The sequence below is a fragment of the Marmota monax genome, unplaced genomic scaffold, assembly GCF_021218885.2.
Source record: "Marmota monax isolate L192 unplaced genomic scaffold, Marmota_monax_Labrador192_F-V1.1 WCK01_AAM20220418_F8-fsc00008, whole genome shotgun sequence".
NCBI classification, from domain to species: Eukaryota; Metazoa; Chordata; class Mammalia; order Rodentia; family Sciuridae; genus Marmota; species Marmota monax.
This window is the reverse complement of record NW_026694432.1, coordinates 14,773,345-14,801,178: the sequence shown is the minus strand read 5'-3', so window position 1 is coordinate 14,801,178 and position 27,834 is coordinate 14,773,345. Positions and strand designations below refer to the sequence as shown.

Here is a 27,834-nt window from a genome sequence, read left to right as displayed (position 1 = left end):
TCCTTCCCATAACAGGAAAGACTTGTCCCCTTGCAGGTAGAGAACCTGTGCCCTAGAGAAGTCTGGCAATCAGCTAGGTCTCCAACAAGGAACATGTGGCTTTGCTGAGCAATCAGATTCCCTGAATCCTGCTGGCGTGACCATGAGGATGACACAGGCAGGTCAGGCTCACAAGTCAAGGTGGTGCTGCTGAGGCCACCTGCTGGACTCCTCTGGACAAACGGAAACCTTGCCGCATTCCAGACCCTGCAATCTGGTTCTCCAATCCTCTTGCCCATGATTCTAGTCTCCCCTTCAACAAGGTCACGTGATCACCAGCCCTAGATATGGCCAGCCGAATGATAGGCAGCTTGGTTTTTGTTTTGTTTTGTTTTGTTTTTTCCCAAGCCATAAGCCCACAATTCGATGGCAAATGGAAATTCCATATACACATTAGTGACAGAGCAGTTACAGTTAATTACCTTTCCTTGGCATGCTGGTGTGGGTGCCAAGGACTTGTTGCATCAGTTCAAAAATCTAGGGAGCTATTTCAGCAATCCATGGAAATCAGGCAACTGGGGACCAAGTGTCTTTGTCATCAGAAACCAGCTGATTTCCATGACCCCCCAAACTCCTGATTTAGCCTCATTGGTCCCTGGAAAACTGTCCAAAGAAGGGGGGAAAAATAGCCAAATCAGGTTACTGATTTAACAGCCAACCATCAATCATTAATTCTATGCCAGGTGCTGCCTTCAGGAAGCTCACAGTTTAACAGGTAAAGCAGACATATCAATAATTTTAGAACCCTTCGGTTTGTAGTGTAATTGAACACTGGGACAGTTGATGCTCCTGTTTGCAAGAGGCAGACTAAACGCACACCCTTAGCTGACAAGAAAAGCAGGAGACGTGTTTAAAATACAAATTTGATATTCGATTGTTCTTAAGCCATGAAGGTAGTGGCATGGGGGGAATCAGAACTTGTTGGAACTCTTTATATTTGCAATTTAATATTACTTCTCTTTTTAATTACTTACTAAGTGGATGGGTTGCATCATAGTCCTCCCAATGCTCAGAGCTTCTTCATTCAAAGAAAGGTGGCTACAGTTGAGAATAACCGAGGATATAATATTGGCAGAAAGTGGCAGCCACCTAATGTGAGCAAGGAGCTGAGGATATTTCTAAGGTTCTGAGCTGGGTAACTGGGAAATCCTGGAGGCTTAGTGGAGAGGCTAATGAGCTTGTTTTGGAAGGGAAATATTGAGGTGAGATGTCCAGGAGTCAACTAGATGTATGGGCTGTCTGGACCCAGAGTTTCCATGGACCAAGAAGCCAAGAGACATATATTAGGAGATGTCTTGGCAGGAGAGACCTGTCTGGAAGCTGCAGAGTGTGTAGTGGAAGAAATGGGCATGGATGAGCTCACCCAGGGAAAAGGGAAAAGGAATTGAATCCTGCAGGACACCATACTTCAGGGAGGGGAATAGTGTTAGCATTAGACACTGAGGTAGAACACCCAAGAGTTAGGTGGAAAATAACAATGTCCAAAAGCCTAAGAAAGAGAAAATTTAAAAGGAATGACCCAAAAGGTTTAAAGCCACAAAAAGAAGATAAGAACAGACCAAGTGGGGCTGGGGTTGTAGCTCAGTGGTACAGTGCTTGCCTAGCATGTGTGAGGCACAGGGTTCGATTCTCAGCACTGCATATAAATAAATGAAAACAGGGCTCCATCAACAATTTTTTAAAATATCATAAAAAGAACAGAAAAAGTACAAAGGATTTGATAATATTGGTGTTATCAGGGTTCTCTTCTAGAATGTTCCAGTGGAGTCCTGGGGGACAGAAAGCAGACTGTAGAGAGTGCTGGGTAGTAGAGAAAGTGAGTGAAGACATCTTTGAGGGGATCGGACAGTAAAAGTCAGAACGGGTGGGATAGTGGTTAAAAGAGATTAGGGGCACCAAGAAATATCCCTGGCTTGTCTTATGTTAAAATATACCTGTCTAGAAGCCATGAGAAAGGTGTTCCAAGGAGAGAGAGCTATTGTTGGAGAGTGGGAGAACAGGTAACTGATGGAGGTTTCAAGGAGGCAGGGCTCAGAGTTGTTGAAAGAAGCAGGCAAAGGTGGGCAATGAGTCTGGGCTTCCCAAATCCTCATGCTTATTTCAGCCATTGATCCCTAAGCCAAGGAAGGGAGCAGGCTCAGTCCTAAGCATCTTTTAAAGTCAACAGTGTGAAGCAAACACAAAATGAATGTGTTCCACATCCTGCGGATCTCCTGTTACCAAGTCCATTTCCAATCTCTGCTGCCTGTAAAGCCAGACAGAGCATTTAAATGTGGGAAAGGTTTTATAAGAAATGAATGCACTAGAAGGCGGGGCAAGGCCTGAAGGGGCTATTACCCCTCCTCATTCCCTCCACAACCCCAACTTATCTTCCCACAGAGCTGCAAGCAAATGGATCTCTATAAGGCCAGATTCTAGAGTTGCTGGGCAGTGTGCAAGCTCTCTGGTGAGTAGGCCTTATTCTCTCCCCAGGGACATGATATGCCCAAGGGGCAGGGACAAACCTAACCAGAAAAACAATCCAGCCAGATATGGAGTAATTCTCCAGTAAGTTAAATCATAGAGGGGACTCGCCTGAACTAACAGCCTAGAATCCTACTGTAACAGCTGTCCCCACCACCATCCGTGTGGCAAGTCTGTGCGACCAGCAGCGTCGGTGTGAGCATCTTTGCTGTGGGTGTGGGTGTGCTTGGAGTCCAGAGCAGCCCAGCGCGCGCATCACGGGCGCCCCTCTCTGGGTGTCAGTGGCTATGACTCTTAGGAGAACCTAAGAAAGTCCGGTCAAGTAGAAATGATACATCCAGGACTGGCTTGGGGCGCCCTCCCTGACTTGGAACCCCAATATAACGCGGCCAAGGGGAAGGCGACACAATATGCGGAGACGCATTCACAAGATGCTGGAGCCAGTGGGCCAGGGAGCCACCACTCACTGTCCTGCTAGCAGAGAGGCGCACTTTCCAAGAAGGGGCACAGGGGTTTGGGGGAGGTGGAGGCCAAAACCTTTAGAGATTCAATCAGTGCTTTGAAACAACAACAACAACAACAACACACACACACACACACACACACACACTAGGACGGAGGTGCCTTGGATCCAGGCCCCCCAGCAGCAGGTGTTTCGGGTTTTCTTCCCCAGTGGGTGTCAGCCTCGGGGCTAAATGAAATGGGGCTCCAGGCGTCCCTTTTTGGATGCTCCCCATCAGGACACACGGAACTTTCTAGGTTGTGGCTACAGCTGAGCTTCGAGGGTGCCTTGGGTAAAGTGGGAGTGGACCAGTTGGGGCCAGTAGGCTCCACTGGGGACTAGGTTCCCTAGAAGGTCCGCGTGCCTCTTAGAGGAGCTGCAAGCTGCAGCCAGACATCGCTAAGTTCCGGGACTCTCCGCACCCGCCAGCTCTGCCGCCCTCCTGGACTCGGTTGCGGCGAGCGGGTCCCGCCGCCCGCGCCGGCGCTGCCGCAGCCCAGGCGCTCGGCTGCAGCAGGGCGCGGGAAAGGGCACTTTGGCGCGGAGTGGGAACCGAGGGGAATGTGGCGACGCGGAGCCTGGAGGAGACACTTCCTCCCCCGCCCTGGGCACAACCCCCGCCCCTGCCTCCCGTTATTCACACCTTCCAGCCCCCGGCTAAGCCCTCTTGCAAATAATGCGCCGGACCCCGAACGTGGGCGCGCGCCCACCTGCACCCCCCTCCTAGCTCGGAAGCGCGAAGGGAGGGGACGCTTGGGGAGGGGGATGGCGGCCGCAGTCTCCGGGCGGCTCCGGCGGGGGCAAGGGTTTGAGTGGAAAAAAAAAATGGGCGGGGGCAGGGAAAGACAGACCCTGCAGACGCGGATACGCTGAAGGGGCGCGCCGTTCCTCTCCAGCCCCCAGGACAGGCGTGCCAAGCAGAATCCGGAGCAGGGGGAGTAGGGCTCCGGGAAAGTTTATCCGAGGAAAGCCTGGCACCTCGGGGGCTGGGAGGCTAGAGAAACTGAAGCCATGGTCCAGGTGCCCCGCAACCCCCGGGCGGGGATGTCTGTCTCCCAGGCCCCCACACCGGCCGAATCCAGCCAAGTTGCGGCTGAGGTTGGGGAAAGCAATGAGGGTGAGGGTGGAGGTGAGGATGTGGTGGAGGGTTGGGTGGAGGATCAGGGGCTGGCAGAGGCGTAGATGAGAAGGAGGTGGGCAATTGGGAGGGGGAGGTTGAGACCAGGGTGGGGGCGGGGGAAGGCACTGGGACCGGGTCGAGGCTGGGTGGGCTCGGGTTCGGGTGGGGCGTTCAGTGGCTGCCGGCTCCCCGCCGCAGCCAGACTTACCAGCGGTGGCCGAGGCGCTGAGCAGCCCCCAGCCCAGCAGCAGCAGCAGCGGCGGCGGCGTTGGTGGCGGAGGGCGGCCCCAGCGGCTCCCGGCGCCCGGCACAGGAGCCGAAATCCCGGCTTCGCCGCGAGCTCTCCCCGCGGGGCAGCCGCAGCGCCCCTGCTCCCGTCCCCGCGAGCGCGGCATGGCGCGGCCGGCAGCGCCGAGGGAGAGGCTCCGCTCGCCGCCGAGGAGAAAGGAGGTCAGGAGAGCTCTGGAGCTTTTTTCTGCTAGGAAAAAAATCCCGGTACGCGGGAGCCCTGAGCTTCTGCGGCTGGAATGAACCAAGTGTCCGCCCGGCCGGGGAGAGGCGCGCTGCGCTCTCGGAAATGACTCGCTCCAATCCCGCTTCGCAGGGTTCGCGCCGGGGGGCGGGGGGGGGGTGAATTATCCCCGGATTAATCACTCCGGAGCCGCTTCTCCGCCGCTCCAAATGCTGGGGGTGGAGGCGCAGCCAAGGAAAAAATATTGGGGGGTGGGGGTTCCTCTTCAGCGCCACCTCCACCTCCAGATAAACCACAAATTACATCTAAAGGGTTGTTTATTTCTGTTTGTTTTACAATTGACCGGATTCTTTTAAGTTCAGTCCTCCGGTTTGCATTTATAAGATCACCGTTAATGTACCCCCATATACACATACACACACACAGTGACACAGGCATACACGCATTCACACACACAGGCACATACACACACGCCTCTTCCACGTTTAGGAATTGGAATACTGTCTGGGAATAGGTAACCAAAGAAGGACGCGGTTCCCAAGTCGTGGCTCTTTGGAGCTAATCTAGGGTGGTGGCTTTGCAACTTGCAATCTTGGGCCAGGATGATGCTTAAGAGCCCCATTCACAATAGCGTCCTACCCCATCCCAGGAGAAGGGCGTGCGTCCATAGGCAGAGGAAGGGTTGATAATTGGAGAACTGATAGAACAGGGTGTGTGTGTTGGGGGGGGGGGTACCAGTTCATTTGACTCAGCGCGGTCCTACCCTGGGTTTAAAACAAAATCTGAGGATGGAAGAAGGATGCCTGTGTGCGCGGGGATGGGGGTGGGGACTGGGGTTGGTGGAAGGACGGTGCAAGTTACTTGTACAATTTATTCTCAAATAACCGGACCCTTCTTTCTCTCCTCCTCCCCCTCCCAGCCATGGCCCCAAAGCAGGCGAATTTCTCCCAAAGCCCTGAGCCATTCCCCACCTCTCCTCAGTAGCCACTGCCTCCAAGCCCCAAGGGCTCAGCTTAGGTCCCCACCCCATCCCCCACCCCGACTGGGCTGCCTGTCGGGTCTACCCTGGGCTCCTCCGCCAGTCACGATGGCTCTTTAGCTGTCTACGCCAAACTCTTCGGCGAGAGGAAAGAGATGCTTAGGGAGGTGGGGGAAGGCTGGTGGGGCAAAGATGGGGAAGGAGGCCCTGGGTTGGTGCGCGCAGCCGAAAGGCACCTGCGGATGGGCACTCCTACCGATTTGCCAAAAGCACCCAGAGAGGCTGTACTCTGTTTAGGGAGACAGGGAGCTGCGCGATTTGGCCAGTCTCGAGATCTGGCATTTTCTCGAGGCCCCGGGGACAGTGGCTGGGGACTGGGGGGGGCGGGGGGGGCGGATTTCCCCCAAAAAGGCGAAGAGAGGGACTTTGGAGTTGGCGACCCAGGTGGGGGAGTGGGGAGTAGCGACTCAGGTAGGCAGGCAGTCGATGGGACTGGGAATTTTGAGGGAAGGGAATGCAGAGGGTTACCCACCGACCCTGGTTAGGAACCCAAGTTGGAGGGGAGGGGGCAGGACGGGAGGAGTGGAGGCTTGTCTTTATTCCCTACCAAAAACTTGCTCTCCAGAGCCATACTTCCTCAGCCTGCTAGATGCCGGTCTTCCTCCCAACCCCCTTACCCCAAGTTGTTCCGGTTTCCCTGCATGAGCTCATCTCACAGCTGGGGAACCAGCCCGGTGGCCCTGGGCCGGCGAGCCTCCTCAGAATCGCCGGCCCCATCCCCATCCCCACCCCCAACACTCCTGCTTTCCAGCCCCTCCCGACGCCGCCTCGCTGGGTGCCAAGAACCAACCAAAGCAGCCAGAACTCCTCAGTGAAAGGCCTGCTTTATGTCCCCAGGGCAGCAGGGAGGGGGCTTTTCGCTTCCCATTGTGCATACGCAGCCCGCAGCCCTCGCCCCCCGAAAGAGCGCTCAGCCAGAGGAGGTCCAGGCCTTCCCACCAGCCCTAGAAAGGGGGGCGGGGGCTGGCCCAGTCGTGAGTGGGTAGCGGTCTTGGGGGCTGTTGGCTGGGTCTTGCCTGGGGTGGGCTTCTGGCTCCTCATCTAGGATCTCCCTGCTCTCTTGAGAACCCAGTTCTCCTCCAGAGAAAGGAGCTGGCAGTGATGTCCAGGCCTCCTAGGCAGCCCCACAGCTGGGCAGAAGAGCCTGGGCTGTTCTCTAATTCTGGGGCACCAAGCCAACTGGACTTTCCCCCACCCCAGAACTTTGCTCCCTGGCGGCAACTGGCAGATGAGGTTTACCCTAAACCCTCCCGGGCAACAGGACCATCTGTCTTCCTTCTCCCTGGGGGCTGTGGAGAGCAGGGGCACCCTTTTAATCCTTGTGGACGACCCAGTTACTCACATTCCCCACCGTGGGTGCTCCCTCTGATCTATTTGGGTCCACATACCTTTACCCAGCGCCTCCCTGCTCGGGCCTTGAGCGCAGCTGTGCTGTGAGCCATGTGGAGATGCACAGTGTGTGGTCCTGGTTTGGGAGGAGGCAGGGCAGAGGTGGAAACGCCATGTAACTGACACAGCCCCACAGTGATACTCACCATGGCTGAAGAAGAGGCGAATCATGACAATAGGCTTTTCTTGGACTTGGTAGATCAAAGGTTAATTTAAGGAAAGAAGTAGGATTCTAGCTGGACCCTGATGCCTGGATAAAGATTTTAACCAGGTGAAGATTCATTTACTCAACAAATATTTACTAAGCATCATTATGTGCCCTGGTGCTGTGTTAGATAAGAAACACACACCATGGTGAACAGTCCTTGGCTTGAGGAAGGCAGGCAATAAACAAATATGCATAGAGTTCCTAATTAAGGATTCTCTGAAGGAAAAGTTCATAGTGCAAGGAGGAAGAATGTAGGGATGTACCATAAAAGGACAGATGGGAACGGCAGTCTTACCAGTGGGATCTAAAATTAAGCAAGGCAGTCATGCAATGTTGGAAAAGGGTTTGAGGTATGCAAGAGAGCACAGGCAAGACCTTAAACAAGGGAAGGGACCAGGGAAGGAGTGTGGGTCAGGGTCTCACAAGGTGTTACGGTTTGGATGTGAGGTGTCCTCCAAATGCTCATGTGGGAGACATTGCTAGAAGGTTCAGAGGAAAAATGATTGGGTTGGAAGAGTCTTAACCCAACCAGTGATTTAATCCCCTGTAGGGATTAACTGATGTAACTGAAGTAATAGGGTGTGGCTGGTGGAGGTGGGAATTAGAGTGTGGCTTTGGTGTATATATTTGTATCTGTAAAATGGAGTGTCTCTCTCTCCAATCCCCCCACCCCCCTGCCGCCACTTCTTGATCACCATGACAAGAGCTGCTTCCCTCTGCCACACCCCCCACCATTGATGTTCAGCCTTATCTGGAGACCGGAGAAATGAAGCTGGCCTTCCATGGAATAAGACCTCTGAAATCATGAGCCCTCAAATAACCTTTTCCTTTTCTATGGTTGTTCTGGTCAGATCCTTTAGTCACAGCCGCGAAAAAGCTGACTAAAACACAGGAGGGTGAGGAGTTTTGCTTTTACTCCTAGGCAGTGGGAAATAGGACCTGTATTTGTTTGCTAGGGCTAACATAGCAAAGCACCACGGAATACACGGCTGGAGGTTAGAGGTTTAAGATCAAGGTGACCAAAGGTTGGTTCCTTCTGGGCCTCTCTCCTGGGCTTATAGATGGCCATCTTCTCCCTCGGGATCTCCCCTCTGTACATGTCTGGGCCCTAATTTCCTCTTATGAGAACACCAGTCATTTTGGATTAGGATTCTCCTAATGATCTCATTTTAATTTAATTACCTCTTTAAAGACCCCCATCTCCAAATAGGGTCACATTCTGAAGGACTGGGGGTTAGGACTAGGAAATATAAGTGGAGGAGGGCATAATTCAGCCCATAACAGGAAGAGAGTTGGAGGAAGGAAAGCAAACAGAATACATAGGCCAAGAGTTGGGTGTGAAGACTGTGGATACCATGGTGGATTTAGCAGAAGATACTTTAGAAATATGGACTCAACTCTGACAACCTGGCATGTACTCTGGCTTCTCTCTGGGGAATGAGAGAAAGAGAAGGGACAGAAAAAAAGATGACCACTTGGGAGGCGATTGCAATAATCAGAGTGATATGGGCAAAGGTGGGGATGGGGGCCCTGGAAACCCCCTAAGAGCAGTAGAGACAACGAAAGTGTGGGTCTCAGCCTCCTGGAACTGGATCTCTGCCTGCTGCTTCCCTTCTCCAGATGAGCAAGAGCAGCCATGGGTCAAGGTCTAGTCACGATATCACATTGCAAAAAACACAAATGCAATGTAGTGACTTGCTAAGATAAGCCTCATATTCAGATAAGATCAGAGTTTGTTTTAGAAAGAAAACAAAGCCCAATGCTCTGGAGAACTCAGCCTGATTCAAGGAAGGACTGTAGACTCAATGCCCTGAAATTTTCATTCTGACCCAAGAAGAAAATCAAAGAACCTTCTGAAGCCCAGAGAGAGAGAGAGAGAGAGAATAAAAATGGATGCTCCAACAATCTGAGGAGAGAATGGAGGTCAGGGGGCCAAGCAAGACTGCAGAGGAGAGCTACTGAGTGTGTGTCCAGGCAAAGTGAAGGAAAGCCTGGGATTTGAGTTGGGGTGTGGATTTCTAAATCCTGTGAGGTGTCCTCCTCCAAATGCTCATGTGGTCAGACACAAGCAGTTATTTCCCAAGATTGAGGCTGTCACTGTAGAGATGGCTGCAATCTGCTTCCCAAGAAAAAGTAACAGAAAGGGCTTCTGAAAGAGTAACCCAGGACAAATCAGGTTGAGCCATTGGACCGCCACAACCGGGAGGGAGAAGCAAGCCAGTGAGCCACAGTAGGGTCTGTTCCTCCAATGCCACCAAATGTTGAGGCCACCAAGTTCTGATATTCTTCTAGAAAATACTTTTGTGAATTGAAGAAAGGGAAGGGACAGAGCTCACACCCGTGACAACACACAGATCAGTACTTTACTCTGTGCGTCAAAGACCATAATCCACAGGCAAGGGGCTTTCCAGCTATCATCCCTCCTTGAAGGTCCTCCAGCCAGCTACACTACCTCCTCCCTGCTCCATCCACCTGTTTCCTCTGCCCGCAATGCCATTCTCTCTCTCCTTAACTCCTAATCACCACTCAGCTCAAGTGTCACCTTCCCCAGGTGCCCTTTCCTAAAGCCTTCCCACTTGCATCCCTGCTGCGGTTGATGGCCCTTTCAGCATGGACAGCTAGCTGGACATCACAGCTTCATGCTTCCCCTTCTGTAGTATAGAGCAGCAGTTATCATCTGAAGACCATTTTTCCCTCCAGGGGACACTTAGCAGTATCTGCAGACATTTTTTAGTTGTCACAACTGGCAGATGCTACCAACACCTAGGAGATATAGACCAGGGTTGCTTCTAAGCATCCTACAATGCATAGGGAGGCTGCTTCTACCCCCAAAGAATTATTTGGCCCAAAATGTCAATACCGCTGAGCTGTCAGTAAGAATTATGCCCAGCCAGGACTATGTCTCCCAGTCATCATTGAAGTTGGGTGCAGTTATGAAATAAGGTATGTAGTTATGAAATAAGGTGTATGTCACTCCAAGCCTTAGACCATAAAGTCCTCCCAGGGCTACTCCCCTATCTACTGAGTGGGAATATACCATTTGGAATCTTAGGGGATGGCAGCACCATAAGATGAAAGAAGTCACTATGGGAGGAAAGTACCTACTGAACAGAAACACCTGCAAAGGACCAATATAGAGATGGCGGTGATCAAAAGGAAATGCCCTTTGATAGTGCTAAGCCATTGAAATATTGGGGCTTGGGCTGGGGATGTGGCTCACGCGGTAGCATGCTCGCCTGGCTTGCGTGCGGCCCGGGTTCGATCCTCAGCACCACATACAAACAAAGATGTTGTATCCGCCGAAAACTAAAAAAAAATAAATAAATATTAAAAAAAATTCTCTCTCTCTCTCTCTCTCTTTCTCTTAAAAAAAAAAAGAAATATTGGGGCTTGTTGCAGCAGCTAACAATGCCCTTTTATGCACCCTTCCTCCTTTTTGCTGTGGTATCCTAGGCAGTCATTTGCTTGTTCCTCACTCTTCCATTCACTGGTTCATGCCACAACCATTGATCTACATATCGGCTCTGTGCTAGGTGCTAAGGAAACAAGTATGAACAATAAGACAAATCCTTCAGGGGTTGGATAGATAGCTTGTTGAGAAGAGTTGAATAGCAAACCATGATTAATTATGCCTGGAGAGATAAAGGGGTTCAAAGGAAGCAACACAAGAGTTTCCAGTTCAGCCTAGAGAGAGAGGTAGGTGAAAAGAAGCACTTTCCAGAAAGAAAACACAGGCCAATGTGAGGAAGCTAAAACTAATGTGAATGATCCACAGCCACCCAGCAGTCTAGGGACCCAGGAAGGGCCCAAGGAGAAATTAGACCTCTGTTCTGTGACTTCTAGTATCAGTAACTGTCCACTTTATCATTTGACCCCACTCCAGTGGACACCAGCAGCTCCTTATGGAAAAAAACCTACTCTTACCTCCCAAGTCCCCAATGCCTACATTGTGCATGGTGCTCTCTTCTCTCAGATGAGGAAATTCCCAGCCCCCAGCCTGCTCAGAACTGAACTCACTCGTTTCTAGGCTATGCTCAGTTCCCTAGCTCCAAAAATGGTTTCCATATCCACCCATGTTCCTGAGCCAGAAAACAGTTGAGTCATCCTAGACTCCCCTCTTGCTTGGACCCCACATCCAGACTATCACTGGGTCCTCTAAATTCTGCATCCTTAACAACTCTCAGATCTCAGGCCCTGCTAAGGTGTGGATATGAGGTAGTCACCCAAAACTCCTGTATTAATGCAGGAGGTGAAATTATTAGATTATGAGAGCTGTAAACTGATCAGTGGATTAATCCACTTGATGGATTAATAATTTGAATTGATTAACTGAGTGGTGACTGTGGGCAGGTTGGGCATGGCTAGAGGAAGTTAGCTCACTGGGGATGTGCTTTGGGGATTATACATTGTGTATCTGATTCCCTGAGCATGCTCCCTCTCTCTCTTTCTCTCCCCGCACCCTGTCCTTCTTGATTGCCATGAACAGCACTCCTCCCCCATGTCTTTTTTTAAAAAATTTATTAGTTATTGATGGAACTTTATTTATTTATTTGTTTATATATGGTGCTAAGAATCGAACCCAGTGCCTCACACATGCTAGGCAAGCGATCTACCACTGAGCCATAACCCCAACCCCCACCCCATGATGTTCTACCTCATCTTGGGCCTAGAGCAATGGAGTTAGACAACCATCAACTGAATCTCTAAAACCATGAGACCAGAATAAACTTTTCCTCCTCTAAATTGTACTTGTAAGGTATTTTTGTCACAGTGATGAAAACCTAACAAATGCGGAAATTGGGACTGAGAAGAGGTCATTGCTGTGACTAACCTGACCATATGATTCACAAATCTTTGGAACTGGTTTGTGGGAAAAGTTTGGAAAACTTTGGAGATGCAGACTCGAAAGGCCATAGAATGTTGTAATCAGAGCTTAATGGCCAATTCTTGTGAGAGCTCAGACCAGAATGCTGATAGTCAAGACTGTGCTCATGAGGTTGAGAGCCACAGCCAAAGGGGCCCCAGCAAACTTCCAGCTGCCAGCAAACTTCCAGCTGCTGGCTGATGATTGGCTCACAGCGGCCCCAGCAACATCTAGCTGATTGGCTCCTCGGCCCCAGCAACATCTAGCTGATTGGCTCCTCTGCGGTGATGCTCATTGGGCTGTTTCCCTGCCCTTTCAGACCACGGAGCTGCTCATTGGGGGACTTTTTTGGCTCCGCCCACGTGACCCAGCCAATCGGCCTCAAGAGCAGGAGGATTGTGGGAGGTGGAGAGAAGCTGGTGGGGGAGAGAGAGGCTTGTGGAAAGCCGGTGGTGGCAGTTGAGGCTCTGAGGGTTTTTCCTGAGAGGCTGTTTTGTTTGGCGTGTGTGGTTCTAAAAATAAAGTTAGTTTCTTTTGACAAGTGGCTCCTGATTGTGCCCAGCCAGACTGCGGCATTTGGATTTTTTTTTTTTTTTTTTAGAGAGAGAATTTTTTAATATTTATTCTTTTTTAGTTATCGTTGGACACAACATCTTTGTTCTGTATGTGGTGCTGAGGATCGAACCCAGGCCGCAGGCATGCCAGGCGAGCGCGCTACCGCTTTGAGCCACATCCCCAGCCCGCAGCTGGAAGTTTGCTGGCAGCTGGAAGTTTGCTGGGGCCCCTTTGGCTGTGGCTCTCAACAGTTTCAGAGGAAATGAGGACTTTATTGGAAACTGGACTAGAGGCCATTCATATTATATTCTGGCAAATAACTTGTCTACATTTTTTTCATCTCATTTTTTTTTCCTGTGAGGCTGAATTTAAAGGTGATTAACTAATTGATCTTGCAGAGGAAACGTTAAGGCAGCACAGAATTCAGGCAGTGGTATAAGTGTTGCTGGCAGTTTTTAGCCATGTTTACTGTGAGAATCTGGAGCAAAAACTAGAGATGAAATATTTGAAAAATGCAGTGTGACCAGAGAGGAAGCAAAAGAAATATTGGAGCCAAGAAGTTGGGGTTGCTGAGGAGATTAGTGTCACTAAAGAGAAGCTAAGTACTTTGCACAGAGATAATTGGAAAGATGCCTTCAGGGGATTTCAGGAATCAGCAAGACCACACCTACTGCAGGCTCTAGGTTATGGAAGTGAAATCTACAATAGGAGACCTTGAGCATGCTGGGGTTGCGGCTCAGAGGTATAGCACTCACCTGGCATGTGTGAGGTACTGGGTTTGATCCTCAGCACCAAGTAAAAATAAAATAAAGGTTTTAAAACAAAATACCTTGGAGGCACCTTGCTTGTACAGGGGTACCTAGGAAGTTGTTTCTCCAGAATCACCATGCTCAGCCACCCAGGTACTCAGAGGCCACTGCAGCTGTGGTCCTAGGGGATCTGACTACTGCCTGAGCTGGGGACAGACCTTGACATTGTCCACATAGTAATGGTTCTGCAAGAATGCAAGATACTATAATTAAAGTGTCATGAAGGCTTCCACTGAGATTTCAAAGGAAGGCCTGTGTGGCCAGGCCAAGGGTAGCAGGGTAAGAATCCCTGCAGTTAGCCCTCGAGAGGGTGATGTGTAAAGCTGTGGGACAGAAGCCACAGCTGCAGTGGAGAACCCAGGATTAAGAGATGCCAGTAATATGAAAAGTCTGCCAAGGGAAGCTGCTGGGTACAGAGAGAGCCAGCCTACGAGAAAGGCCAGGGGGACTGCAATCAGCAAAGCCATAGGGGTGGGGCTGCCCAAGCCCTTTGGAGATCACATCACCATATGCCCTAGTTGCTACACATGGAGCTTGTGGATTTTGATCTTGTTTTGGTACCATCCCTTCTTTCTATGCCTCTATTTCTCCCCTTTGGAATTAAAAAAAAATGTTTATGCTATGCCTTTCTACATTGAATATCTGCAATTCTGATTTTTACAGGCACTCATAGCCAAGATATGGCCTTGAATCTGAGATGAGGTTTTGGACTTAGATTTTGGGGCAATGCTGGAACTGTTGAGACTGTGGGGACTCTTGGAAATGGACTTAAATGTGTCTTGCATTGTGAAATGGGCAGGAGATTTTGGACACCAGGGGCTGTGTGTTATGGTTCGAATATGAAGTGTCCCTCAAAATCTCCTGTGTTAATTAATGCAAGAGGTAAAATTATTCAATTATGAGAACTATAACTGAATCAGTGGGTTAATCAAGTTGATGAATTTGAATGAACTAACTGGATGTTGACTGGAGGAAGTTAGGTTACTGGGGGCATTCCTTGGGGATCATATCTTTTTTCCCTGACTGCTTGAGCTCACTCTCTCTGGCTACCATGAACTGAGCAGCTGTCCTCCTCCGTGCCCTTCCGCTGTGATGTTCTGCCCCACCTCAGGCCCAGAACGATGTAGTCAGCTCACCATGGACTGGGCCTCCGAAACTGTGAGCCCAGAATAAATGTTTCTTCCACTAAGTTGTCCCTTTCAGGTATTTTGGTCACCGTGATGAGAATCTAACATAGCCCCCATCATCTCAAACAGCACAGTAACAGCTCACTCTGCTCTTGCCCCATGTAGCAGGTCTTCCTGTTGCCACCAGTTACCTTTTTAAAACACTAACTTGATTTCACAGCTTCCTTGCCTTCCTGGACTTTGTCCATGGCTTACAGAGTAAAATTCGGATTCCCACTAGACCCTGTCTTCAAGAGCCTCTATTACCTGCCACTGCCTGACTCTCCAACTTCAGTTTCCCTACTCCTGAACCCCCGTGCTCTGGCCATCCTGAGGTCCTCACACTCCTGCCAGGACCCATGCCTTCTTCCCGTATCCTGGAGTCATAGGGGTGGGGGAAGCTTTTGCAGGCTGCTTCCGGTGCCTAAAATACTCTCCTCCTCCTTTGTCTGGCTTTCTTCTCTGTCCTTTAAACTCAGCCCAGATATCAGCTCTTATCAACAATCCTCACTAGTGCCATTCAGAGTGCCTGACACACGGTGCACATTCTGTGAATCCTGGATGGATGGATGCATGGGTACCTGGGTACACAGACAGAGCATGGGTGGATAGATAGGTGGACAGGTGGGTGAACTGATGGAGGCTTGAGTTGGAATGGACCCAAAGGTATCTCTCTTCGACTTCATTATCTGAGTTCCTTAAAGAAACGCCTTCATTGGGTTATGATTTAATGTTATACTCTCTTGTCTTCAGAGAACCCTGATGTGAGAAACTGAGCAACTTAACAGCATTTCTGTCTTTTATGAAAACAGAATTGAATATATTGCCCACTGTGTCACTCAGTGTCCTTTATACAAGGACTCATGATAAATTCATGCTTGGGGTTATTTCCAGGAAACATTTTTGTCTCCGCAGATGAAGATGTGTATTTTCTGCTGTCAGAAAATAAAAAACTGTGCCATCCGACGTGTTTCCATTTTTGCCATAGCTGACAAACAGGAATACCCGGTTTTATTACCTGATTACCTCCATGCCGTCTGACCAATGCAGGGGCCGAAAGGCAGCAACTCTTTCTGCCTTCTTTAGGTGGAATCAATTCTCCCTTTATTCTTTGATGCCCTATTTTGTACTTTTTAATCTGAAAGCTGCCTCAAATCAACTCAGCAGTAGAAGCCTTAAACAAATATGTATATGTGACAAAAGACCCAGAATGGAAGTTGGTGAAGGAAGGGCAAAGCACAGAGCATCTAGTTGAGAGGGATCCCATCAAGGCCTCTGCAGGAACCTCGGGATGCCCACCATGAAGGAGGTCTGGCAGAAAGAGTCAAGCAGGAAGTAACTCTGTGGCTGCCTTACAGGGCCAACTCTGCCATGCCATTTTCTTTTCCTCTGCAACTATGGCCTTCCATTTCCCCCAACTGTAAGTGGAGATCTCATAGGCTATATCATTTTTACATTACCAGGTTGTTAATACTAATAGCCGACCATAATAATCGGTTTCTTTCCTTGAGGATACACCATGAGCCAGGCACAGTGATGAGGACTTTGCATTTCCCTATTTCAACCTTCTCCCTACCCCAACCTGTCATTTTTACCAATTTTCAGATGAAAAAAAATGCCAGAGAAATTAAGCCACCCGCTAACAAGCAAGAGTTCTAATTCGAGTGGGCCAGCTGTCACCGTCCACACTCGTAACTACCTCCTCACATATGGGAAACAAGGGACAACCACGCTCCTCCTAGGAAATCATAGAGATGGCCAATGGTGGTGCCCAGAAAGAGGCCACTGAGTCACAGCTTTGCTTCTGGAACACTGCAGGTTTCTTTTCAAAGTAAGTCCTGGAAACGGTGGGCTGCTCTGCAGCCCGGTTCCGCTGCTGAGACAACACCCAGAGGGGCCTATTTCCATGCAATGTAGCTGTGGCTTTCCCTTCCTCTACCTCTGATGATGTGTTCCTCAAGAAACTCTCCTGGGATCTCCCCGGGCAGGGGCCCTGTCCCTGAGCATTTTGACCTATTGGGCATTACCAACATGGGAACGGGAGTCTTTGTGATCTTCAGGGGCCTACAAAAATGTTTCAGGCCTGGAAATTCTCTTATTAGCCCCACCATACAAAGAAGAAAGCTGCAACATTGAAATCAGTAAATATTTAATTAAATGCAAAGTGTAACATTGTGTCAACTTCATTAACTGTTGAATTTAGGAGTCATAAAAATTTCATTACATCTGATAACGATTTGTAGGTTGGAGTTTTCTCACTGTGCCTGGTTTCCCCAGTAGTCACCAAGATTGGTGAGAAATCAGAGCCAATCGTAAATTAAATAAATTACTCACGGCCAAAGACTTTCAAAAGCGAAATGGCAAAACCCCTTGCAATTTTCTTTTATAGCTGAAAAGTTGTATTTATTCTGAGAGGAAGGTGTGTTTAATAAAATATGCTAGGAGAAGAATAGGGCCTGCAGAGTAAGTGGTGCAGGCCTATGAAGATAAACGGGCTCAGCTCATGCTCCTCTTGCTGAGTTTTCCAGTGTGGCTAAGTTGGTGTCAGAGATGTAACAGAGATGAGTAGAGGCTGTGGCTAGAGGAGAGGTAGGGAGCATCGCCTCCCCCTGAGGCTTTCCTGCTTCCAAAGAGGAAAGCAAAGATCTCAGAGTCCTACCTAATGAAATTTAGTTGTGCTGGGGAAATTGTTCAATGTGGAAATTCTATATATGTGCCAGACTAACTTCTGAGCTCTTTATGGGTATTATCTCAATTGTCACAAAACAACCCTCTGAGATCAGTATTTTATTATGTCTATTTTGTAGAGGAGCTAACAGAAGCACAAAGAGGCTGGACAATTTGCCCAGGGTTATCAGGATAATAAAGGGGGAATTTAAGAACTTTTCCAAGCTAAAAATAATTCATAGATGAAATGGTATCTGTGACCATTAAATGACTTACTTTGAGCTCGAAAACGAGGCAGGACAAAGCCTGTCTTCTTCACCGCTCTTTCTTTAGCTCCTGCAACAGTGCCAGGCACCTCAACATTTGTGCTGGGGGACACAACTACCTGTTGTATAGAGACTGGAATAAGCTCTGTTTATGCCATGACTGCCCTATACCAGGAACTCATGGAAAAATTTTTCCCCTTTGCTAGGCTATGGCTCTGGCTGGAGTAGATATTATGGTTTAGATGTGGTGGCCCCCAAAAGCTCCTGTGTGAGACAATGCAAGAAGGTTTGTAGGAGAAATGATTGGGTCACAGCTTTAACCTAATCAGTGATACAATCCCTGATGGGATTAACTGGGTGGTGGCTGGAGGCAGGTGGGGTGTGGCTGGAGGAAGTGGTTCATTGGCGGAAGGCAGGGGGTTGCTATGGGGTATATATTTGTATCTAGAGAATGGAGTCTCTCTTTCTGCTTTCTGATCACCATGTGAGCTGTTTCCCTCCAGCACACTCTTCCACCATGATGCTCAACCTCACCTTGAACCCCAAGGAATGGACCTGGCTCTATATGGACTGAGACCTCTGAAACTGTAAGCCTCCAAATAAATTTTCCCTCCCCTACAGTTGTTGGATCCTTCAGTCACTGTCGTGAAACAGCTGATTAAAACAGAAGAGGACTTATTCATCGCTCATCTCTGCCTTGCACAATCATGGCCTGTGATAGTTGCTCAAAATCAAACAACCTGGAGAGGCTCACCTGATGATTTGAATCCATCGAACAATTTCCCCAGCACAACTAAAATTCTCCCTCCCTACGCACAGCACAAAAGCTGTTGTTCAGAAGCTCTAAAGGCATACATTTCAATGTAATCAACAAGCAAACCAATGTATAGCACTTTTATGTGGCTCTTATGTGCCAGGTGTTGTTCTAGCAATTACTATGTGTTAAGCAATTGCTTAGTAATAGAACATCTACCATGATTCTACAAAGCAAGTGTTCTTTATTATTGTCCTATTTTACAGAGGAGGAAAGCAAGTGTTATGGGTAGGATTGTTCCTTCCGAAATTTATGTGTTAAAGTCCTAACCTCTGATCTCTCAGAATATGGCAGTATTTGGACCTAAGGCCTTTAAAGAGGATGTTAAGATAAAATGAAGCCATTAGGGCCAGACTTAATCAACTATGCAATGCTGAGGATCATACCCAGGGCCTCATGCTTGCTAGCAAGTGCTACCCCACCACTGAGCTATAGCCCTAGTCCTGGCGCTCTTTAAAGACAAGTGTCCTGCACAGAGGTCACGGGAAGCGACAGGGAGAAAATGGCCATCTACCTACCAAGGAAAGGGACTCAGAATGAAGCCAGCTCTGCTGACACTTAGATCTTGAACTTGTATCTGGAAGAAATGTGAAGAAATAAAGTTCTATTATTTAAACCCAAATAGTGTGTGTGTGTGTGTGTGTGTGTTTTAATGCAGCCCTAGCAAACGAATACACCAAGGTACATAGTAACTTGCCTCGATCTATATACACTGCCAGGGAACTCAGAATTTAATGAACTCTGAATCTGAACCCAAGTACTTTGATTCTAGAGTCCACGTGTTTTGCAATAATAGAAATGTCCTCTCTACAGTTCATCACGGTAGCCACTAGGCACATGTGGCTACTGAGCATTTGAAATGTGGTTAGCATTAAAAAAAAAAAAACTGAAAAAAAAATTTTAACTTACATTAAAATACAATTAAAATGTAAAACAAAAACCATGTGGCTACCATAATAGATGTAGCTTTATACAGTTTCACGGCATAAAACTTAAGGTGTTTGCAGAATCTTCTAGAAGCCTTCTGTGTGTGCTCTGAGAACAGTGCTTCTATCCTTGTTCCCTCTGCCTGCTGTATTTCTTGCAACCCTTTCCACCTCAGCCCCTGTTGCCTAGTTTCCTGCTAAAGGGAGCAAGGGGTCAGCTGGCTGGCTTTCGAGAATCCTGTGGCCTGGGCAGCGCAGGGTGGTTGGTGCTCTGTGCTAAGTATGGGTGTTAGCCAATCAAATGGCAAGCAGCACAAACACTGAGTGACATTTTCAGAACTATTAATATTTCATCAGAAATGATCACTTTCCCTTTAAATACACTATCTTAAAAGGTTTTCTACATTCTTAACTATAATTTTATTCAGTCTAGGTCCTCGGAATTTTCCCCAAAGGAGAACATCTTCAATTTTATAATGAAAATCAAAAAGGGAACGAAGCTTGGATTTCAAAATTCAAGAGTCAACATTTCTAGGAACTCAGCCCCTCTGTAAGGAGCAAGATTGTGTTGGTATGCCAGACGTTTTATATACTGTACACCTTTAGTTTATCCAACATGTATTTATTGAGGGCCTACTATGTGGCAGAAATGGGATCTTCAAAGTAGTTTCATTATTTTTATTATTTAGCACTATTTCAGGGAAGGATTTCCTTCGTCCTTCCATTTCATCTCGAATGTTGCCTCCTCAAAGACCCTGCCTGGCCCACCTGCCTCTCCTCCTTCCCCATTGCCTTATCTTGTCGGTTACTTTCCACCAGAGCCTTGATTTCACCCTCTATTACTGCCTCTTCACTTGCTTGCCCTTTAGTGATCTATCTCCCCCCATTGGAATATGGACTCCAGGAGCGCAGGCACCAGGCCAGTTTTGTTCACCCTCTTGCCTCTCCAACGCCGAGCAGCTCACCTGGCACAGAGCCAGGACTCCGCTGATATTGAGGAACCCAGGAAGAAGACTGTCGGGGTGGCAGGGCTAGGAGAGGCAGTGACAGGACCAAGGCAGCCCTACTGCTACAGGCTGCCCTCTCTTCTCCCTTTTTTCTCTGCCTCTTGCAGGTCCTTCCCAGGGGGACCGCTGGAGGAGCTACCACTGCCTTTGGGGGCCAGAGAGCCTGGGGGGAGAGGTGCTGAGCCGGTTCTGGTTAAGGAAGCCTCCTCACTGAGATTAGGAGGGTACTGATCAGCAAAGAGCCCTTCTCGCTGCTTCTCCACCCCGCTGTCCCCCAACCCCAGGACCTACTGAAGCCAAGGCTGGGAGTCTTTCTGACGGCTAAGGGCACAGGATTGGACCCAGAATCCTGCGGTTGAATCTCACCTCCCCATTTCTTCGTGGGCCTTGGACACACCCTTTAAAACTTTTGAGACTCAGTTTCCTCCCACCATGTAGAACGATCGTGAAAACTGGTACTAATTTCATAAGCTTGAATAAGATTAATATGTCTCCAGAGCCTGGCACTCAGGCCCACAGAAGGGCGGTTAGGGTTCAAATCAGGAGGATAAAGGGACACCCAGACAGGCTCTGAGGTTCCCTGGGGGTGGTGGGGTGGCGCGGCAGGGGTTTGGCCATGACGTCTAATGGGAAAAGCGTCCTGGGGGCCTGTGAACCCCACCCCACCCCCACCCCACCTGCAGGTGCCCGCGCACCAAGCCGTTGCGTTTGAAACCCACAGAAAGAATTCCAGCGCTCGACGGCAAGGGTGTGGGAGCCACTGGCGAGAAAATTGGCCACAGCCGCCCGGCCCGGACGGCCCTGCGGACACTGCGCCTTTTTAAAGGGTTGGGAACCTTCCGGGTGCTGATCGCAGCCCTGCGCAGCGGGCGTGGCAGGTGTCTGCTGGGGGTCCGCGGCCGGGCGGGCTGCCGGCCCATTGGCACGTTGGGGATTTATTTCCCAGGCAGCAGAGCATCCTCAGGAAAGGGGGTCAGAAGCGGGGATCAGGGACAGCGGCAGCCACGACTCCCAGGGGGGCCAGGGCCGTTGGCGCTGGGTGTGCGCGGGGTTCCTGGTAAGGCCCGCGCTGAGAACCTCATGGCAAGCTCCTGCTCCCAAGGAACCTAGCACAGTGCCAGGACCTTGCCCAGCCATCCACTGTGGCTCAGCGGGCAAGAATGGGCTGAGCCCCAAGTGCCGCAAGGAGTCACAGGGGTGTCGCAACGGGGGAGTGACAGGGATTGTGCGGAGAGCCAGTCCTCCCCCTCCAGCTGCTCCCAGATGTCATTCTGCCCGCCCAGGCGCCTGGTTCCTGAGCTCCCGGGGATTCCACAGTTACTAAGCTACTGGTTTTTGTTGACTTTTAAATATTTTCTTCTAAGGGAGAAGGGGAGGGGGGCAAAAGTCAGCAACGAGCAAGTAAAAACAAGTCAAAATAAGCCCCCCTCCCCCAAAGAAAGCTGTCCACCACCCACCATCCCTACACAAACCCAAGGCCTTCCAATATAACCATCTGGCTGGAGCAACAGCCGGACAGGACTGACCTGCTTCCCAGGCTCCCCCCTCAGCGCCCTTCTTGGTGAATGAGGGGCGGTGGTGGATGGTCTCTCTGTCTTCCAGCCCTGGGAGGACAAAGGGGCTTCCAGAAAGAGAGGAGGAGGATGGCCAGTGGGAATGGACTCTCTTCATCATCGGCCCTTGTGGCCAAGAGCCCCTCTGCCCTGGGCCCATTCCCCAGATATGTCTGGATCCACCAGGACACACCCCAAGACAGCCTAGACAAGACTTGCCATGAAATCTGGAAGAGAGTTCAGGGCTTACCTGAGGCCCTGCAGCCCAGGACCTCGATGGAGCAGCTCTCTACCCCCATGGCTGGAACTCCAAGAGACCGTGGGTTCAGCTTCCAAGAAGAGTGAGTATCCATCCCTCTATTTGGTTGGCAGCAAAGGCAGAGGGAAGAGATGAAGTGAGACCTGGGAGAATGTTCTGGCTTACTGTTCGGTTTAGTTGAACCCTAAACACTCTATATCTTTCCTCCATTCCCATAGTCCTATGTCTATGGTTCTAGGTTCTGAAGTTACTTGTGCAGACAGCCTGACCTAGGTTGTATTCCAGACTGTCTTGTCACCAGCCAGCTTAGGGGATATTGCTCATTCTAAATAGGCAACCTAGAGGTGGATCTGGAGTCCTTGAAAAGCACTTTAGCCAGGTTGAGGGTTGGACAGCTCTTGATCATCCCCAGAGGCAAATAAAAGATCCCTCCCTTCTCCCATGCTAAATCTGGGCATTCGTGCAGATAAGACTGGTGGATTTAAACCACATCTGGAATTCCCTAATATGGGGAGCAGCTGTCCCATTCAGCCTCCACATACGCTACCGCAAGAGCGTGCATCAAAATATTTACTGGGAAGGCATTGACATATTCAGAGGACATAATAGAAAATTAAAGTGCGGGAAGATGGCTGTAAATAGCCTGTTTCCTAGATGGGAAATCCTGTGTCTGGGAAACACAGAGCTAAATGTTTCTCCCCCAGGGCAAAGTTGGATGGATATTGTGGGGGGATGGATATTTACAAAGGGAGGAAGGGGCAAAGAGGAAAAAGGGAACCTCATTAGGAAAAGGAAGTAAATCTGCCGCGGTTATTAATGCTGCTGTGGAGCACTTCTTCAGTGCTCTGCATCTTTAAAGTGGGCCACAAGCATTAATTAATCTTCCCAGAGTCCCTATGAAGCAGGTATTAGTATCCCCATTTTACAGATGGATTAAGTGTTATTAATTAAGTGCTAACTAAAGACTAAGTGATGATTAAGTGTTGTCTGCTTCAACACATGCTCCCTCCAGCACAGTTCAGAGATGATGCTCTGGAGTGGCAGGGGGTGGGGGAGGTCAGGCATTTATCAGCTGCTACTGGTTTCAGGGATGTCTAAGCAAGAGCTCAGAGCAAAAGTGATGTATAACTGAAACCCAGGTCTGCACTACCTGCTGTCCCTTCGCAGGCTTATATACTTGCTGCAGATGAGGGTGGAAGGCACTTGGGCTGTTCCTTCCTCCCCTGCCCTGTGCTCAACATGACATGGCTCAGACAGGAATGGCCTGTCCACAGCCAAAATCCTGCTATCAGGCCTTTCAGTGGCACTGAGATCTTTTCCCTTGCCCATGGCCATCTGTTCTGGGACAGGGCCTTGGCAGGGGGTGCCTTGGGGCTGTGCTCAGCTCTCAATGGCCAAGGAGCTGAATGGCCACTTTGTGGACCCAGGGTCAGTAGCAATTTCCAGTAGATGGCATCCTCTCTGCCAGGTCACACTGAATTAATGCAGACAGACTCGACTTCCAGTCTGCACTTGGCCGAAAATTGAACTGGAGCACCTTCGGCCAGTTGCTTAACTCCATTTGGCCTTGATTTGCTCATCTGCAAATTGAGGATGATATGGCCTGCCTTGTCCACCTTAGAGTTGATAATGAGGATCAAATGTGATGGGAGACAAGGAAATGAAAGATGCGTTAGACAAATGAGGCTGCCCTTGATACGTGATTCATAGCGTCTGGGGCTTTCTGCCGTCGTGGTCGGCTTCCATCTGGGGTTTTCACACTCTGCTCCATAGACCCCAGGGTGCTTCTGCAGCCACCAAGAATCAAGTGGCCTGTTTCTGGGCCCTAATTCCCACTTCAGCTGGAGCTGTTCAGCTGTCATGGGTTTTGCTTACTGGAGTTCTGAGGAAGGTTACATTTGAAAAGAGTTCTACTGAGAAAAAAGCCGGGGAGCCACTGACTTAGATGAATAAACGATATCATAATCGTGTAGATATCAACCAAGGAGAACACAATGAGCTATTCTTGAAATAAAAGGCAGCTGTGCCGCTGGAGTCGGACAACTCTGATTTCAGATCACATTTTATCCCCACGCCAGCGGCAGGATTTGAGGCTGTTTAATTAATCTGAGCTTTGGTCTCCTCATCTGCCAGGTGGGAGATGATTACTGCGCATTTTGCAGGGCTGTTGGGGTGGTTAAATAGGATAATTTCCACTGTCCTGATAATAATTAGGATTCCTAAAAGTCCCCATAAAGATGATGGGAAATTTTTCTATTACTATTACATGAGGTAGGTATTATTTGAAACTCCTATCATTTTTACTTTTATTATAGTAATTTTAAAACAAAACATCAAGTAGTATAGTGAATAGTAACATGTCTAATGCTGAGTTTCAATAATTATCAAATTGTGCCATTTGGGCTTAATTGGTCCCTTAGCCCCATTTTTACGTGAAACTCTGTTACAGATGAGGCAAACCAACTTTGGATGTGTTGATTTCTTTGCTGGGGATCCCACACACTTAGGAAGTGGTAGTCTCTGAAATGAAACCCGGGAACCTCTTAGCCATGATGTGATGATGGTGGCTGTCTGCCCCTAGATGATTATCCAAAGATGCGTCATATTTGGAGGCATATTCTGAGTGATTCCACATAGATTTGGAACCCAGGGTGCTGTCTATGGCAGGTCTGGGATGCTTTCAGGTCCACAAGACACCTCTCAACTCTGCATTGCTTAACTTATAGATTTGGTTTGGGTGACACTTTCTTCCATTGGGGATAGCTAAGTAAGTGAATTCTAGAACTCTTGTTAGCCAGAATTTTTTTCTTGACCCTGGTCCTATAAGTCACAGAAACCCAGGTGTCTCAAGTTTGATAGAGATCTTGAAGGTGACCCTGTGCTGTTTGAATCCCCTCCCCTACATCCTTGCCAGGTGGCTATCCACTCAGATGCTTTCTTAGGTGGGGAGCTGCCCTTTCCTAGGGCAGCCCCTTCCTTTGCTATGAACTCTCTCAAAAGGTCATTTTCTTCCTGTAATTGAAATCTGTCTCCATCAAACGAATATCCAGTGATCTGGATTCTGCCCTCAGGGCTCCAAGGCGAATCTATCCTCCCTTCCCTCAATAGCTCTTTAGATGATAAAAGATGGCATGATATTCCTCCTAGACTCTCTGGTCTCTACAAGCTAATGCTTCTAGTTTTCTAAGTTCCCTCAACCTGCCGGTGTGGTTGGTTTCCTATCCACGTGGCTGGGCCTGTGGCGGTGTGGTTGTACAGCAGTCTTCCAGGTGTGGTCCAGTGCATGCAGAAGGGGTCCTGGCTACTGTGTGTATCCCTGTGATGGTGATTAATACCACATGCTCTTGTCCCTCCACACTGACTGTTCTGTGAACACATTTTGACTTCATTCATTCTTTCAACAGATATTTATTAATCGCATGCCTGGCACTGGGCTAAGAGTTTGGGGGATAGAGCTAGGGGGATAGATACTGCAACCAAAAAGGAAGTAAATAAAAACTGTGATCATGTTGGAGTGTGCGAAGAACTAGTATTCTCCTTTGGAGGAGACCAATGATAAGCACATAAAAATAAATGAGATAATTTCAGAGAGCAATGAGTGCAACAATAGAAATAAAATAGAATAAAGTAATAGCCAGAGACCCTTTAGATGGAGGATCAGGTCTCTTGAGCTGAATCCAGGATGCTGAGAAGGAACCGGTTGGGTGGCAATCCTGGTAAGAACATTCTGGCAGAAGGAAGGGCAAGCGGAAAGACCCTGAGAGACACAGCCTGGTTGGAGTGCAGTGATGGATGGGGACATGGTGTAGGCAATCTCAGAGTCTAACAGACAAGGTTCCATAGGCCTGAGCATCACTGGAGGGAGTTCAGGTTTTATTCTGTATATGGTGGGTCACGTTTGGAGGCTTTCAGGATGTGGGAGCAACACAGGTTCATTATTATCATTATTATTATTATATTTTTTAAGATGTATCCAGCTTATGTGGGGAGATAGCTTGTAGGTGTGTTGAGGCCGGTGTCAGTGGTGGTGGCTGGAGCAGAGTGAGGTCAGCAGAGACATGGCTGGGATGTGAGGGCTCAGAGTCAGATACGAGAGGAGCCAGTGGACTCGCTGCTGACCTGCGGGCAGTGAAGCTGATCCTGGGTTTTGGGTTCAAGGCCTAAGTTGACCATGGTGCCACTTGTCGAGGTAGGGGAAGAAATGGCGAGAAGTGTGTTCTGACAAGAAATTAATGGCTTTTCCTGGTGTCAATGAAACTTCAGAATCTTTTTCAGTTATTTTTTTAATTAGTTGTAAGTTTGAGCTTGGAGAATTGTGTCAAGCCACTTCCTGACTCACATTCAAGGATTATCTTTTCTTTCATTCCTCTCATCACCAAAATTTCACAGCCTCCAAATGAGGCCTTTGGATTTTCTGTTGACTCCATGCTCTGACTGTGGGAAAGAATTTGTTAATTCTTCCCAGCCAGGGCCCTGTGGCTGGGTCCCAGGGATAAGTAGGACAGAAATCCTCTGTCAAAGAACTCCCAGTGATATCCAGTAAACATTTATTGTACACCTACTATTTGCCCATGTTGGAAAAATATGCAAGAACGGAAAAGATGGAGTTACCTCTGACCTTCTGCCTGCATCTTGCAACACATTATGATAAGTGTTCTGATGAAGACATCCTAGGGCCATGCAGCACATCAAGGGGACTTGAACTGACTTAGGCTTGAGACTTGGGGAAATCTTCCTGGACAAAGTGAGGAGAACAAGCTGAAGGGTCCACAGACATGATCTCTGAACTGTGAATGTGATGAAAGATGTTCCTGGGAGCAGAAGAGGTCATGATCCTGCTAACTGTGAAGGTCTCCCTCATCAAAGGCCTCCCCTGAGCTAGGTCTTGATAAGAAAGAAGGGACAATTTATGCAGGTGCAGGACAGGATGTAGTGTGTGCCAGGGGCCATGAGAGAGGAAAGATGGGCTGCACCTGGCCGGGTGTGGTCAGCCTTCCTGGTTGCTCCCAGGTCTTTGGCACAAATACCCAAGACTTTCTCATCTATGCAAATCAGACAGAACTTGGTTTGCAGAGTCAAAAGGTTTTGGTGAGCATCATTTCGAGCCAGATCCAAGGAAGCAGACAAATCTGCAGAAAGAAGAAATTTGTTTAACCATATAAAAAAAGAAAAACATAAATGATTCCTGACTCGCAGCTCTCTGGATAGTCACAAGAAGGAAGAGGCTATTTGGCACTTTCTTAGATCAGTGTCAGCTCCTGCCAGCCAGGCCGCCACACTGGTGCAGTCAGTGAGTCTTGGGAACCCATGTCTCAGCCTTATTCAAATTGCTCTCCCAACAAATCAGTTTCTTGGTGCTATTATTATTTAAACTAATGGATAGACCCTGTTTTGTGGGAATATATATCCTCTATCATCATCGTCATCATCATTGTCACTATGATTATTTTAAAACTTGAGACCTGGTGATGGGAATGGAAAGAACAAGACTCACACTTGGGCTGATGTCCCATAGCAGAAGCCAGCACTGAAAGTCTCCAGAGTGTAAAACCCCAGGACAGTGCTTTCTTCCCTTTGAGGAGTCCAGTGCTTCTTTGAGAGTCTGCGAAAGGTTGCTGGATGCCCTTCTGCCTGAGACAAGTCTCCAATATTTTGAGAATGATTGCAGGGGGTCCCCTGGGTTGCAGGGGGAACACATTGCCCTGAGACCCAGCGC

At 48.8% G+C, this 27,834-nt stretch overlaps 2 protein-coding genes across 6 annotated transcripts in view; one reads left to right on the top strand and one right to left on the bottom strand.

The window, feature by feature from the left end:
• Csmd2 (CUB and Sushi multiple domains 2) overlaps positions 1–4,671 on the bottom strand; it is a 548,321-nt gene extending 543,650 nt beyond the window's left edge. For all 5 annotated transcript variants that reach the window (XM_046468882.1, XM_046468883.1, XM_046468884.1 and 2 more), the window contains exon 1: positions 4,333–4,671. In XM_046468882.1, coding sequence (XP_046324838.1) covers positions 4,333–4,519 — 187 coding nt within the window. In that variant the 5' untranslated portion in view covers positions 4,520–4,671. The remainder of the gene's footprint in view (positions 1–4,332) is intronic.
• Positions 4,672–21,871: 17,200 nt separating this feature from the next.
• The window catches only part of CUNH1orf94 (chromosome unknown C1orf94 homolog), a 35,618-nt gene continuing 29,655 nt past the window's right edge, over positions 21,872–27,834 (top strand). The window contains exon 1 of the mRNA XM_058570758.1: positions 21,872–22,200. Within this exon, the coding sequence (XP_058426741.1) occupies positions 21,872–22,200 (329 nt within the window). The remainder of the gene's footprint in view (positions 22,201–27,834) is intronic.